We start from the raw sequence: 15,283 nt of genomic DNA on the forward strand, positions 1-15,283 counted from the left end.
ATCAACACCCTATATCAGGTGTGCATAATTATTAGGCAACTTCCTTTCCTTTGGCAAAATGGGTCAAAAGAAGGACTTGACAGGCTCAGAAAAGTAAAAAATAGTGAGATATCTTGCAGAGGGATGCAGCACTCTTAAAATTGCAAAGCTTCTGAAGCGTGATCATCGAACAATCAAGCGTTTCATTCAAAATAGTCAACAGGGTCGCAAGAAGCGTGTGGAAAAACCAAGGCGCAAAATAACTGCCCATGAACTGAGAAAAGTCAAGCGTGCAGCTGCCAAGATGCCACTTGCCACCAGTTTGGCCATATTTCAGAGCTGCAACATCACTGGAGTGCCCAAAAGCACAAGGTGTGCAATACTCAGAGACATGGCCAAGGTAAGAAAGGCTGAAAGACGACCACCACTGAACAAGACACACAAGCTGAAACGTCAAGACTGGGCCAAGAAATATCTCAAGATTTTTCTAAGGTTTTATGGACTGATGAAATGAGAGTGAGTCTTGATGGGCCAGATGGATGGGCCCGTGGCTGGATTGGTAAAGGGCAGAGAGCTCCAGTCCGACTCAGACGCCAGCAAGGTGGAGGTGGAGTACTGGTTTGGGCTGGTATCATCAAAGATGAGCTTGTGGGGCTTTTTCGGGTTGAGGATGGAGTCAAGCTCAACTCCCAGTCCTACTGCCAGTTTCTGGAAGACACCTTCTTCAAGCAGTGGTACAGGAAGAAGTCTGCATCCTTCAAGAAAAACATGATTTTCATGCAGGACAATGCTCCATCACACGCGTCCAAGTACTCCACAGCGTGGCTGGCAAGAAAGGGTATAAAAGAAGAAAATCTAATGACATGGCCTCCTTGTTCACCTGATCTGAACCCCATTGAGAACCTGTGGTCCATCATCAAATGTGAGATTTACAAGGAGGGAAAACAGTACACCTCTCTGAACAGTGTCTGGGAGGCTGTGGTTGCTGCTGCACGCAATGTTGATGGTGAACAGATCAAAACACTGACAGAATCCATGGATGGCAGGCTTTTGAGTGTCCTTGCAAAGAAAGGTGGCTATGTTGGTCACTGATTTGTTTTTGTTTTGTTTTTGAATGTCAGAAATGTATATTTGTGAATGTTGAGATGTTATATTGGTTTCACTGGTAAAAATAAATAATTGAAATGGGTATATATTTGTTTTTTGTTAAGTTGCCTAATAATTATGCACAGTAATAGTCACCTGCACACACAGATATCCCCCTAAAATAGCTAAAACTAAAAACAAACTAAAAACTACTTCCAAAAATATTCAGCTTAGATATTAATGAGTTTTTTGGGTTTATTGAGAACATGGTTGTTGTTCAATAATAAAATTAATCCTCAAAAATACAACTTGTCTAATAATTCTGCACTCCCTGTATGTGTGTGTGTGTATATATATATATATATATATATGTGTGTGTGTGTATATATGTATATATATATGTGTGTGTGTGTGTGTGTATATATATATATATATGTGTGTGTGTGTGTGTGTGTGTATATATATATATATATATATATATATATGTGTGTGTGAGTGTGTGTGTATGTGTATATATATATATACACAGGTGGCCCTCGTTTTACAACGGTTCAATTTACACCGTTTCAGAATAACAACCTTTTTTCCAGTTATGTGACTGCTATTAAAAAGCATTGAGAAGCAGTTCATTTATTAAAATATTTATTAAAATAGCCAGTAGGTGGAGCTGTCCGCTTGTGTTGCAGCAAAGCCAAGCAAGCTGAAATTAATCAGTTTAACCAGACCTGAGCTATCAAACAGATTTCAAAGAACAAGATCTTCCTGTCTATAAATCAGTCCAGATTGGGATGCATAGAAAGAACTGTTTGCTGAAAAATGCAAGTGAAGTCTGGGTTGTGTGATTATTTTATTAGGTTTATAATGCTGTTTAGCAAATGTTTTTGTTCATTTAACTTAGTTTAATTATATATTCTGTGTTGTGTGATTATTTTATTAGGTTTATAATGCTGTTTAGCATTTAAAGTCTTCATTTCAAAGCTTTAAAAATAATGTATTAGGTGTTACTTATGACAATTTTGAGAGGGGCCTGGAACCTATCTGCCTCACTAGCCACTGACTTACATTATAAACTGGGTTTCAATTTACAACAGTTTCGATTTACAACCATTCCTTCTGGAACCTAACCCCGGCGTAAACTGAGGGCTACCTGTATATATATATATATATATATATATATATATATATATATAAAAATATACAGATTATTGGGGAGTAGGATAATGTGATTTATATAAAATACATGTGGGTGCAGACCCTGATGCACACATAGATTTACTATATCAATAGAGAGAAACACGAAGAGGACACAGTAGTGTCCTCTCCTAAGAAAGACAGGGATTTCAGCACTCCAAAAAATTAACTCTTTAATAAGAGATATATATAAAGTCTCAAAATTATTATATATGTAAAGGTTGGTGCTCCCCACCCCAGCACAACCTGATCATCGGACGGGCCCCCTAAATCAAACCACACATAGATAGTTAATAAATGGATTTTATTACAAGTGCAAATAAAAATCAAGTGTTTCAAAATATAAAAAACACATAGAAAAAGCTGGCCAGCTCACAATGGTTGCTAACGATGCAATAATAATAATAACCTTAAAAGTAGTTATAGCAAAGTTATTTAGCAACACCCCAAACCAGTGGGTAGCCCTGTAATTACACAGGAATCTGCTACCATGGTAGGTCGGTATTTATCGATGTGCGGCAGACATGATCCGCTACACTTTGATAAATCGGCCCCTGTATATACAGTTGCCTTTAATAATACAAGAAGATTAGATTTTTATACACAAGTATTTTATTTCATGTACAGTTCATACACAATGTGCACAATGCACAAACATCACTGGCTCACAGGTAGCAGCATTATTATTATGGTCAGTGTATCTAGCTCATTACTCTCACCCAGGCATTATCTACATAGAATGCAGCATGAAGAGGCTCAGTGAAGGTGGCAGTGTAGGTGTGTAAGTGTCTGATTGGGTCACACAGCTCATAAAAGGACAGACGCCCAGCCTCATAGTCCAGCAGTATTCCTACCCTGTCACATGATAGAGGGGGATCTAATGAGGTACCTATTGTATTATGTAGCAGAAAATGACCACTATCAACACACCAGGACTTGTCATTATCTCCTATCTCTGACTTACGTCCTGTCCTCATCATGCTGGGATAACACACCCCTATGCACCAGTGCCCTGAATTACTTGTCTCCACATCCCAGTAATGTTGTCCTGAGGAAAAGCTCCTGGTACTTAATACCTCATAATAACTTGTAAATCTCTTTGGTGTTTTTGGTCGCTGCTGGTCTATATCTGTATAAGATACAGTCTTCAGGTCACCTGATACAATAACTTTATTATGAGCTGTATTTATATCCAGTAATGGTTCTGTCACCTGCACATACAACCCTTTCTTTACATCAGTCACAATATCAGCTAAACCTCTGTATAAGGTCACTGAGATTAGACCCTCATCCAAATCGACCCCAGCAGGAACCTGTTTATCACCTCTCTGTGTGACCTCATTATCTCCCTTCCCAGCACCACAAAAGTCATCTCTGTGAGATTCCTGTTCTTGTAGGACAGTTAATGGGTCAGTCATGTTGTACAGCTCCTCAATGTGACAAATCTTCCTGGTCAGCTCATCCTTCTCCTTTTGCAGCTGCTGAATCAGATCAGAGATTGGGAGTAAAACCTGCTGCCGGGTGATGTCACTCAGGACTCGCTTCTCTAGGTCTTCCAACTGTTTCCTGATGTCCCTAATCAGGGCAGTGAGTCGCTCTGTTACACCAGCTGCTTTCTCTTGCACCCCTCTCCTGTGCTCCTGCAGACTCTGGACTCTTTTCTCAGTCTTCTCTCTCTTTGTGGTCAGTTTCTGTAGAACATTTCTCATTTTCTTTTTCTTCTTCTCAGAAGCCTCATTCAGCAGCTCCACCTGGTGTCCCCTGTGCTCTCCGACTAGGAAGCAGTACACACAGATACAGGCAGCATCCTCAGTGCAGTAATATTCCAGGAGCTTCTTATGTTTGAAACATTTTCTGTTACCCCAGGAAGTGGTGGGTTTAGTTAAGACGTGTTCCTCAGACTTGCTGTGTACCCTCAGGTGGGCATCACACAGAGAAGCCTCACAATGCAGACAGGATTTAGCAGCAGGTACAGGAGAGTGAATACAGTAAGTGCAGGAGATCCCAGTCTCTCTTTTCTTCAGCTGAGTAGGATGTAGATTTCTCACTATGTTACACAGTGTAATGTTCCTCTGCAGTTTAGGTTTCTTACTGAATCTCTTTCTGCACTCAGGACAGGTATAGACCCCAGACCCCTCCTGGGTACCCAGCACACTCTCAATACAGCCCAGGCAGAAGTTATGGCCACAGCTGAGAGTTACAGGATCTGTATAAATGCTCAGGCAGATGGGGCAGGTTAGCTCCTCTCTCAGATCAGCAGACTCCATGCTTGTGCCCTGAGCAGGAAATGAAACTGAAAGTCTCTTCTTATTCAGTACACAAAGTAGTCTATCTGCAGACTGGAGCTCCACTCTAGACAGGAAACATGTGACCTCCACTGACTCTAGACAGGAAACATGTGACCTCCACTCAAAGCTTTCTTTTTTTTTTAATCAACTTTAATGTAACAGACAACCTATAGACAATCATTCTGAAAATTAAACATTTTGCAGCTTTCTTGTTCTTCTTAATGTGCACTCACAGTGGTTTATGGTGATTGTCATTTATAAGGTAACCACTGTGAGTGCACATTAAGAAGAACAAGAAAGCTGCAAAATGTTCAAAGTAGTCTATCTGCAGACTGGAGCTCCACTCTAGACAGGAAACATGTGACCTCCACTGCAATTTTTTTTTTCAATAAAACTTTAATGTATCAAACAACCAATATGCACAATCATTCAGTAAACGTTTTTTTTTTAAAAAAAATAAAAATAAATAAACTTTATGCACAATCATTCAGAGAACTTTTTTTTTTTTTTTTTTTAAATAAACTTTAATGTATCAAACAACTAACAGGCACAATTCTGAAAACGAAATTGCTTTCTTTTGGTTTATGGCGAGTGACATTTATAAGGTTAGGGCAAAGTATAAGCAAATGTAAAGCCAGCCCCCGGACACGAAGGAACGTAGGGGGAGGGGGATTTTGACCCATGGGAGGAGTTAGTCCCATATTTGCTGGAGTGGAATGGGTCACAGGAGAAGGCATATAAGGAAGTGGTAAGACGGCCATCTTCAGAAAATAATTTCATGGCAGCAAGAAGTTTTTTTTATCTGCCATGATGCTGAACCTGCCCTGCAGCTGAGCTAGTAAGGTAATGGCTTATTCCTTCTAAGTGTGAAGGCAAAGCCTCATTAGGGGTTAACCCCCCCTCCTGTACATATATTGGAGCCTTATTAGAAATCTATTCATTGTGTGATTTAGTTGTCAGTGGATGTGGGGCATGGTTGTGTTAGGCAGGGAAGATGGTAGTTCCTTTACTTAGGAGAGGATAGTATAACGGTCTGGGTTTTTCCCCTCACAGGTGGGAGGGTTAATGTAACTTCAGCCGTTTTTTCTGATTGCATTCCTGACAAAGGGGGTATTCTATTCAGCTTTGCTTTTCCCTGCACCACTGTGGCGGTATGATAATTAAATTCTCTCTAACATGTAGACTGTTTGCCGATCACACTGTTTGTATATGCGATCCCTCAGACAAAAAGGGTTTATTTGTTGCCCCCCCCCCTTATTTTAATTGCGAGTTGAGGAGACTAGTAGCGGATAGTTCCTGTTTTCAAACTTATGTTTTGGGAACTATTATTTTGTATTATTTTGTATGGGTCTGTCTGAGGATCTGCAGCGTCTGTCTTGGCTGCGTTGAGGGACTTGAGTAAGCTGACTGCGGGCGGTAAGGTTTTTTTTAGTGTGCAGTCTCTTATAGGTTTCTGTTTTCACCGGGTCCCCACGTGGTTAGGCAGTCCGGGCATGATTAATTTTGGGGCTGAGACATGAATGACCCATTCAGCAATTGTGGAGTTTGGTACAATCCGTGTTGTAAAGTCCCTTATATTGTACCTTTTATGTTTGATCGTGCTCCTATACTTATGTTTGTGGGTACGCATAGTGGGGGGGATTGTCTTTGCACTGGGGCATAGTACTGTGCTATTTTGCATGTATGTGAAGGGGATCTTTCAACTGTACCTTGATAGAGTTCTAGGTTTATGAGGGGAGGCCCTATGTGGTATATGGTGATCGCGGGGTTAACTTTCCCGCCGCTCATCTTTTTGCCACAATATTGTTTTTCTAGATCAGGGGTGAGTCTAGGACCTAATATTTTGCAGTCAGTCAGGTGAGGGTATAGATTTATTATATCGTTGCAGGGATTTTGTTTCTTCCTATCCTCATGGAAAAGTTTGGTCCCTTATATGATATACATAGTTTTATATTTTATGTTATAGCTTGGTTACTACTATTTCTCCTAGTGTATTGGCTTTTAGTGTTAAATATATTTTGCTGAGTCGGTCTGGCAGTGGTATAAAATGTATTATTGTTTTGTGGACCAAGGGACATGACACTACAGGTTGGGGTTGTCTAAGCTTTTTCTCTTTTCAGAGGGAGTTTTTTGTTTTATCTCCTCGTGGCAAGTTTGGTCCCATAGGGGATATACATATATGTATTAATTTGGCACATTTTGTACTAACCCTCATGGAGTGCTGGTTTACACTCTCTGCTCTGCCTGCAAAACTTAGAACGTTTTGCTTTTGTTTTCTAGGATTATTTTGTTTTGTCTGCCATCTAGTGGCAATTAAATATAATTTGCATCTGGTTCATTTAAGTCGTTTTCATGTTTTGTTGCCTATGAGGCATATATTATATGGGTATTTGATGTCATACAAATATTTATATAATTTATAGTATGTAATGTATACGTTATTTATGTGGTTTATACAATTATTTCTGGATGGAAAATTATCCTTCTCTGTTTGCCACTTTATTCATCTAAGGGTTTTTTATATCATTATATGGAGGTATTATTTCATCTATACTGTAATATGGGAGTGCAAATATTACAATCTCTTTCATAAGAGTCACAGCGCTGTTGGCGGCTACCATCCCTTCTGTTATACAGAATATAGGGACCTAATAGGGTACTTTTATCTCCTATGAACCCAGCTGTAAATGATTTCTGAACTGTTGGTAACCGCCTCTTAGCTCAGAGCATTTTGTAAGTTTTTTCGCAGTTAGACAGCGCTAGTGCATGTGGTCATATAAATAACATTGTGATCACTCCCCTGGAGTTATTTAGAAGTCTGCACTGATTGGCTAAACTGCATGTCTGGCAAGGCACTATGATAAGGGTGCAGACTGCAGAGGCTTGGTTATAAAGTAATCAGAGGTAACATTTTAATATAACTGTGTTGGTTCTGCAAACAGGGGGAGCAAGTAAGGGATTATCTAGTTTTTGGAATAACGAAAATTTTGGTGTAGTTTGTCCCTTTAAGTCTTTTCATGTTTGTTTCCTATGGGGAATATAATCATGTGTATATGATGTCATATAAATATATTGCTAGAATTTATAGTATCTGATATGTACATTGGATATGTGGGCCATGCAATCATGTCTTGTTGAAAAATTATCCTTCTCTAAGGTTCTCTAATTTTATTAATCTGAAGGATTCATGTCATATGGAGGATATTCTTTTATCTATACTGAGTATGGGTGTGCAATTGTTACTATCTCTTTCATAACAATGGGAGTCACAGCGTTTTTGGCAGCACCATTCCTTATGTTGGGTAGTATTCAGTGACCCTAATAAGGTTAATAATGGGAGTCACAGCGCTGTTGGCAGCAACATCCCTTATGTTGTGTAGTATTTAGTGACCCTGATAGGGTTAATAATGGGAGTCACAGCGCTGTTGGCAGCATCATTCCTTATGTTGTGTAGTATTTAGTGACCCTAATAGGGTTAATAATGGGAGTGACAGTGCTGTTGGTAGCACCATCCCTTATGTTGTGTAGTATTTAGTGGCCCTAATAGGGTTAATAATGGGAGTCACAGCGCTGTCGGCAGCACCATCCCTTATGTTGTGTAGTATTTAGTGACCCTGATAGGGTACGGTTATATCATATGAGCCCAGCGGTCTGTAGATCGCCTTCCTCAGAGCATACTGCAGCGGTGAAACTTTGGGCGGGCCATCTAACCCTTTGGATATCTATAAATATTACCTTGTATACGGCCTAGCTTTATAGGGCTGCAAAACTCTGTTGGTGCTTTGCATATTCCTGGTGATGTCGATAATATTGAATTGGATATATTTATGTGTGTGTGTATATATATATATATATATATATATATATATGTATATATGTGTGTGATTATTTTATATCCCCCTCTTTGGGGGGGTCCTCATATCTTGCATTGCAACTGTATGATTTTGCTGTTTTTGAGATTGCTAATTTGATTGTTGTATTGAATTCTCTCTGGTTGGGAGATTTCTGGGTCTGTGTCTGATCCTATTGGTGGTATTTTCCATACTTTTTGTCTTGAAGGGACAGTTTACTCAATGTGTTACAAGTATTTCCATTATCCTTATATCGACGGATGTAAAGGGATATTTTCCCTGTGGTATCCCCACCCATCTTTAAGGTTTTGGCATCAAGGACAAGCTGTGTTAACATAGCTTGTAGTGGACATTGCTCTTCCAGTGGGATATGGAAGGGATATGGTGATAAAATGTTAATTTCACATTGTTCTTTACTAGTGTTGGTAATTTGTTTATGGGCAGTTATAAGATAAAGAAGCATGTATATGTACACAATGTGAAAAAGTAATGGGTTCTGATTATACCTACAGGCTCAACCCATTTTGTTAGGTTGTGCCTTTAATACATGGAATCAGCTGGTTCATGTACATAAATAAGCCCTAAAGGAGCAAATTGAATACTTTTATTATGTACGGTTTTTGTTTGCCTGGCCGGCCAATACCCTTGCCTGTTTATGCATCGGGGATAATTTGCTAGAATGGCTGTGGATAGTGGGGGTTCCTAGCATTTATAAGTCGGAAGACCTGTCGTCAGTGATTATTTTCTTAATGTTACTATTGTCTGTGGGAATGGAGTGCAGAGCATTGGGATTAAAGGTGGTCTTGCAGAAGGGGATAAGGTCCTCCAGGGAGTCTGCTAGAGTCACGCTCAGGATTTTACAGGGGAAAAATTTCCTGCAGCATGATCTATGGCGGGAGAATTTGCAGTTTTGGCATTGGCAGCGGCCGGGGTGAAGCAGCCTCATTATTTTATTAGTCTCTAAGGGTGCCAAACAGTGACCTTGTTTGGGTATTTGTATCTTTATTTTAGCGGGTCTGCAATGATTCATGTGCCCAGATTTCTTGGTAGGTGTGGGGGGACTGACCGGCTGGAAGGGTAGGTGTTGGTGCGGTTTCTTAGTGTGCGCCTCACTGACCAGCAAAAACGGAAGGAGGTGGAATTGGTAATGCCTTAGTTTCTTGAGCTATTACAGTGCTGGTGGCCATGTTTGTGTGGGCAGATTCATTTGGAAACGGGTCGGGGTTGTCCACACTGACCACATGCAGGGGTGTCAGTAGTTGGCATATTATCTGCCCCCTCCCACCCCTAATCCCATGTTCATGGAATTGTTGAGGGCAATTGGGTTGCAATGCATGTTTCCATGCGTTGGTGGGAGCAATGCACATTTCTGCAATTCATAATTCAATGGCCAAATGCCTTAAGTGTTTTTTCAATGGCATCGCTCCTGAGATTTCGCGCCATGGGCAAACAGAGTGGGGAGAGTATTCCGGTGTGGAGGGGGTATCTTGGTACGAATGACCAGCCCACTTGGTGAGGTCTGCCATATCGCGGACACGTGGTCTGCCTGTGCAAAAGTTGAGTGGAATGGGAAGGATTGATTTCAGTTAAGGGCATTAGAGATGGCGCAATGCATGTGTTGTGATTTTGCTTAAGGGTTGTGGAGGATGGTACTCCTGTGGGTGGTCTGTCGTAATCTATGGCCCCTTGTGGGGGCTGGGTTATAGGGAGGTGATTTTCACGGTATCACAAGTGTCCATTTACCTGGAGGGTTTGGGCAGCCTCTGAAGCTGCTGTAGGGGTTTGATGGCTTTATTAAAGGTGCGGATAGGTTGAGGTTCTTCAAGTCATATGTGTTGGGGTGTCGGAAATTTGGGTGTTCAATTTGACAATGATATTAAATGGTTTGGAGTACGGGGCCCCCAGATTGGCTTGCATGTTGCAGCTAGTGGTGTATTATGCTGAACTGTTCCGGTCTTGGGGGTACTAGTGGTCCGGGCCGAGGTAATGTTTGGGTTTTCTTGCCTCAGCCTGTTGAATAAGATTAAGGAGGCTTGGAGAGGTTTTGTGGGCTTGTCCAGGGTTTAACGGTAGTATGGTCTGCCGTGGTTATGTGATTGGTTGGAGGGTGGCATGGCTCCATTATAAAAAATTCACAAGAGGAAGGAGGGGAACAAGCTGGCTGCAGCCTTATGTGTGGAGTATAATGTGTAGTTGTGCATCAGTGATTGGAGGATGCAAGTACTGGTGAATTTTATTGGCAGGTTGGTGTACACCTTAATGTTTTAGGTTTAAGGTAGTTTCTCTTGGGGCTCCAAGAGATTTTGGGTATCTTTGGCGTGAGGGGTGGCGGGCTGGTCTGCCTGGCAGTCAGTCCAGTCTTTGGCGGGTGCTAGTTCCCTCACTTCTGCAATTGGACTATGGCCATAAGTGAATGGGTTAATCTCCCCATGGGGTGGGAGAGCAGGTTAAGTAGCTTCTTGGACACGGGGTTCCTTGGAGCTTGGTGGTTTTAAAGCAATAACGGACTTATTTAAGTCCAGGTGAATTTATACACGGCCTGGTCAACAAGAAAGGAAGATTAATGAATTAAGTTTGGGAGCTAGCATCTTCAGAGTTAATGGATTTTTTATATAACTCAAAGAGTTATTTATTTGGTGTTTTAAATTTGTTATTTAATAAACAGGCTGTGGCCAGTATTTTTACCAAGCAACAAGTGTCTGTGTATTCTTTAATTGATGGATGATTTAAGGTAATTTAAGTTTATTAAAAGGGGACGGTAATCGACGACTCGGGGGGTCAAGCCAGCCCCCGGACACGAAGGAACGTAGGGGGAGGGGGATTTTGACCCATGGGAGGAGTTAGTCCCATATTTGCTGGAGTGGGATGGGTCACAGGAGAAGGCATATAAGGAAGTGGTAAGACGGCCATCTTCAGAAAATAATTTCATGGCAGCAAGAAGTTTTTCCCTCCCTCCCTCCCATTGTGTACTGTTTTATGTTTTGTCACAGCTTGGCGGGTGCTAGTTCCCTCACTTCTGCAATTGGACTATGGCCATAAGTGAATGGGTTAATCTCCCCATGGGGTGGGAGAGCAGGTTAAGTAGCTTCTTGGACACGGGGTTCCTTGGAGCTTGGTGGTTTTAAAGCAATAACGGACTTATTTAAGTCCAGGTGAATTTATACACGGCCTGGTCAACAAGAAAGGAAGATTAATGAATTAAGTTTGGGAGCTAGCATCTTCAGAGTTAATGGATTTTTTATATAACTCAAAGAGTTATTTATTTGGTGTTTTAAATTTGTTATTTAATAAACAGGCTGTGGCCAGTATTTTTACCAAGCAACAAGTGTCTGTGTATTCTTTAATTGATGGATGATTTAAGGTAATTTAAGTTTATTAAAAGGGGACGGTAATCGACGACTCGGGGGGTCATGATTATTCTGTTAGGCAAACTGTAAGCAAATGTAATGATTATTCTGTTAGGCAAAGTGTAAGCAAATGTAATGATTATTCTGTTAGGCAAAGTATAAGCAAATGTAATGATTATTCTGTTAGGCAAAGTGTAAGCAAATGTAATGATTATTCTGTTAGGCAAAGTATAAGCAAATGTAATGATTATTCTGTTAGGCAAAGTGTAAGCAAATGTAATGATTATTCTGTTAGGCAAAGTATAAGCAAATGTAATGATTATTCTGTTAGGCAAAGTATAAGCAAATGTAATGATTAAGTTATAAATAGATCATCTCAGGAAATCACAGGAGTAATTATTTATCTACTGTTTTAAATTAACAATATTGAACTATTTAAAGCTCCACTCTAAACAACAAAAATGTGACATCCACAACCTCCACGGGGAAGTTCTCTTTAAACAAGAAGAAGGTTTGCTGCTTTTTTTTTTTTTTTTACCGTATTTAACCCCGTAGAGACCTAACTGTTTTACCCCTTTTTTAGCATTAGCGACCAAGGCTGTTTTTACATTGCTGCGGTGTTTGTGTTTAGCTGCAATTTCCCTCTTATTTATTTATTTTTACCATATTTAACCCCTTAGTGACCTGACAGTTGTACCAATTCTTTAGCGTTAGCGACCAAGGCTGTTTTTACATTGCTGCGGTGTTTGTGTTTAGCTGCAATTTCCCTCTTATTTTTTTTTACCATATTTAACCCCTTAGTGACCTGACAGTTGTACCACTTTTTTAGCGTTAGCGACCAAGGCTGTTTTTACATTGCTGCAGTGTTTGTGTTTAGCTGCAATTTCCCTCTTATTTTTTTTTTTTTTACCATATTTAACCCCTTAGTGACCTGACTGTTGTACCAATTCTTTAGCGTTAGTGACCAAGGCTGTTTTTACATTGCTGCGGTGTTTGTGTTTAGCTGTAATTTTCCTCTTACGCCTTTACTGTACCCACACATATTATATACCGTTTTTCTCGCCATAAGATTGACTTTCTACAGATACCATTATTTTCATCATATCTTATAATTTTTAATAAATATTTTTATAAATTATGATTAAAAATATTAAAAACCACACTTTTTTTTTTTTTACTTTTACCCCCAAAATCTGTTACGCATCTACAACCCCCGAGAAAACAACATGGCTAAACAGTTTCTTCATTTTGTCCTGAGTTTTGAAATACCCAATTTTCAATTTTTACGATTAACCTTTTTCTCCTTCAGTGACCTTTTAACCCCAACCCTTCCCCTAGATCTAACCCTCCCCTAGTTCTACCACTAAGCCTAGATCTAACCCTAACCCTACATAACTATTTATTTTTATTATTTTTTACTATTTAATTTTTTTTCATCTGTTACAGCTGCGGTCCTTAAGGAGATAAAGGGATAGTAAATTCAAAATTTAACTTGCATGATTTAGATAGAACATGTCATTTTAAGACACTTATAAATTCACATCTATTTTTAAATGTGCTTTGTTCTCTTGTTATCCCTTGCTGAAAGAGAATACGCACATATTCAACACTAGTGGGAGCTAGCTGCTGATTTTTGCCTGCACACATTTGTCTTTTGCGATTGGATGACTATGGCTCAGTTCGGGCAGCGCTCCAAGCAAACTGGGAGTCGCTTGTAGCGTTTTCCTCACATTTGCAAGTGAGATGCCTGGCGTTTTTTGAGTGCTCTGATGACGTAAGTCCCAGCGCTTCCATCGTGATGTAAAAGCTGTCACTTTTCAGAGCAAGCCCAGTCCAGAGGCTTGGCAACATGGCAGCCTCCACACACGTTTTGCTGTGGAGGCTGCCATGTTTTTATAAGCAGCAGAGGAGGGACAGGTGAGGCGGATAAGTCTGACAGCAGCATTTAGTACAGGGCAAATTGGAGATAGGTTAAGTAAGCCCTGTACTAAATGCTGCTGTCATGCTTATCCGGTGTTATGCTGAGAATTGTTTCCCCAGTGTCTCTGGTTTCCCCTGCTTCTCGGCAAACATCGGAACTCTGACCCACCTTCATTCAGCTGCTCTCAGCTCAGCACCTGTAGTATTATTAGCTGAATGGGGCAGGATAAGCTACAGGGGCTGAGCTGAGAACAGCTGAATGAAGGTGGGTCAGAGTTCCAATGTTTGCCGAGAGGCAGGGGAAACCATTCTCGAACAACGGTGTTGTGTAAACAGCTTAAATAAAAATAATCCTCCACTAATAAAGAGAGACACAATTTAAACATTTTTACAGTCAGCTACAAGGGAGCTTATTTAAAAACATTCGCATGCGCAAAGTCCATTATTGTGCAGCAGATCCCTTTGCACATGCAATCGTTTTCTCTAAGCTCCCTTGCTTTTGACATCACCTAGCGCCACGTCATCGCTGGAAGTGAAGCGCCTCTACTAGCTCCTGAGCGCTGCCCGAACGCGGCCTATATGTGTTCATCTTGCTGCCAGTAGTGCAATGTTGTTCCTTCAGCAAAGGATAGCAAGAGAACGAAGCAGATTTTATAATGGAAGTAAATTGGAAACTGCATGTTCTTTCTGATTTATAAAAGTTTGATTTTGACTTGAGTGTCCCTTAAATGATTTTTTATTTATTATGAAAATAACAGTTTTGATTCTGACTATGACTAAGTTTCCTCCCATGTGCTTGACACAGGAGCCAGCAATCATTAAAGATCTACACATTGCTATACAATGGGTTGTCAAGAATGAGGCACTGTTCTGTGGGCGCATAACCATGCCAAGTTATGTGTCAATGAATGAAGATGACCACCAGAAGGCCTAGATAACGTGATGCAAAGAGAAGAACCAGAAGCAAGGGAGCCATTCCTCTTTGTATTTCAGCACAGAGAAGATATGGAGTTGTTTTTGCAGGCATGTCTTGACCAACAGGGCCTCCAAGTTAATGCCATGTTCAACAAATGACTGATGGACAAGGGGTGGTGGTGTATTTCTGTTTAAATTATTGATAATAATAAAAAAATAAGATAATTAACACCATTTCTGAGTCAGTGCTTTAATAACACACTACCACAAGTATGAAGGTACAAGATAATTATAGTTAACACTATATATATATATATATATATATATATATATATATATATATATATATATATATATATATATATATATATAGCAGTAGCCTATTGTTGCTTCTGCTTTCATAGTATAAGGTTATGGTTATAAGTTCAAATGGTTTCTGACCTTGATTGATCACGATTCTCCAGAGCTCCGGGGAACAGCAAGAAAGCACATAAGCACAGAGAGTGTTTCTCACTAGTTCCGTTTACTGTAAGTATACACAGCAGTTATATAGCAGTCTCGCATCATGATGCTACAGGAAATGCAGTTAGAGGAGTAACATAAAATGTCCATATATGTCTATCTAAGAAACATGTTAAAGGAAGTTGTGGGTGTTGTTTGCTGTATTACAGACAATCATATGAGTTTCAAAATGCCCTCATGTGTC

The 15,283-nt window shown here is 40.1% G+C and overlaps 1 protein-coding gene and 1 long non-coding RNA gene across 2 annotated transcripts; one reads left to right on the top strand and one right to left on the bottom strand.

Moving 5' to 3' along the window:
* Positions 1 to 2,541: 2,541 nt before the first annotated feature.
* Positions 2,542 to 4,556, bottom strand: LOC128636005 (E3 ubiquitin/ISG15 ligase TRIM25-like). Its single transcript, XM_053689079.1, has one exon. The coding sequence runs from the start codon at positions 4,521 to 4,523 to the stop codon at positions 2,958 to 2,960; it is 1,566 nt and encodes a 521-aa protein (XP_053545054.1). The 5' UTR covers positions 4,524 to 4,556; the 3' UTR covers positions 2,542 to 2,957.
* Positions 4,557 to 5,267: 711 nt separating this feature from the next.
* Positions 5,268 to 14,811, top strand: LOC128636006 (uncharacterized). Its single transcript, XR_008398646.1, has 2 exons — positions 5,268 to 5,387; positions 14,468 to 14,811. It is a non-coding gene; the product is annotated as an uncharacterized LOC128636006 (long non-coding RNA).
* Positions 14,812 to 15,283: the final 472 nt, after the last annotated feature.

The sequence above is a fragment of the Bombina bombina genome, chromosome 7, assembly GCF_027579735.1.
Source record: "Bombina bombina isolate aBomBom1 chromosome 7, aBomBom1.pri, whole genome shotgun sequence".
NCBI lineage: Eukaryota > Metazoa > Chordata > Amphibia > Anura > Bombinatoridae > Bombina > Bombina bombina.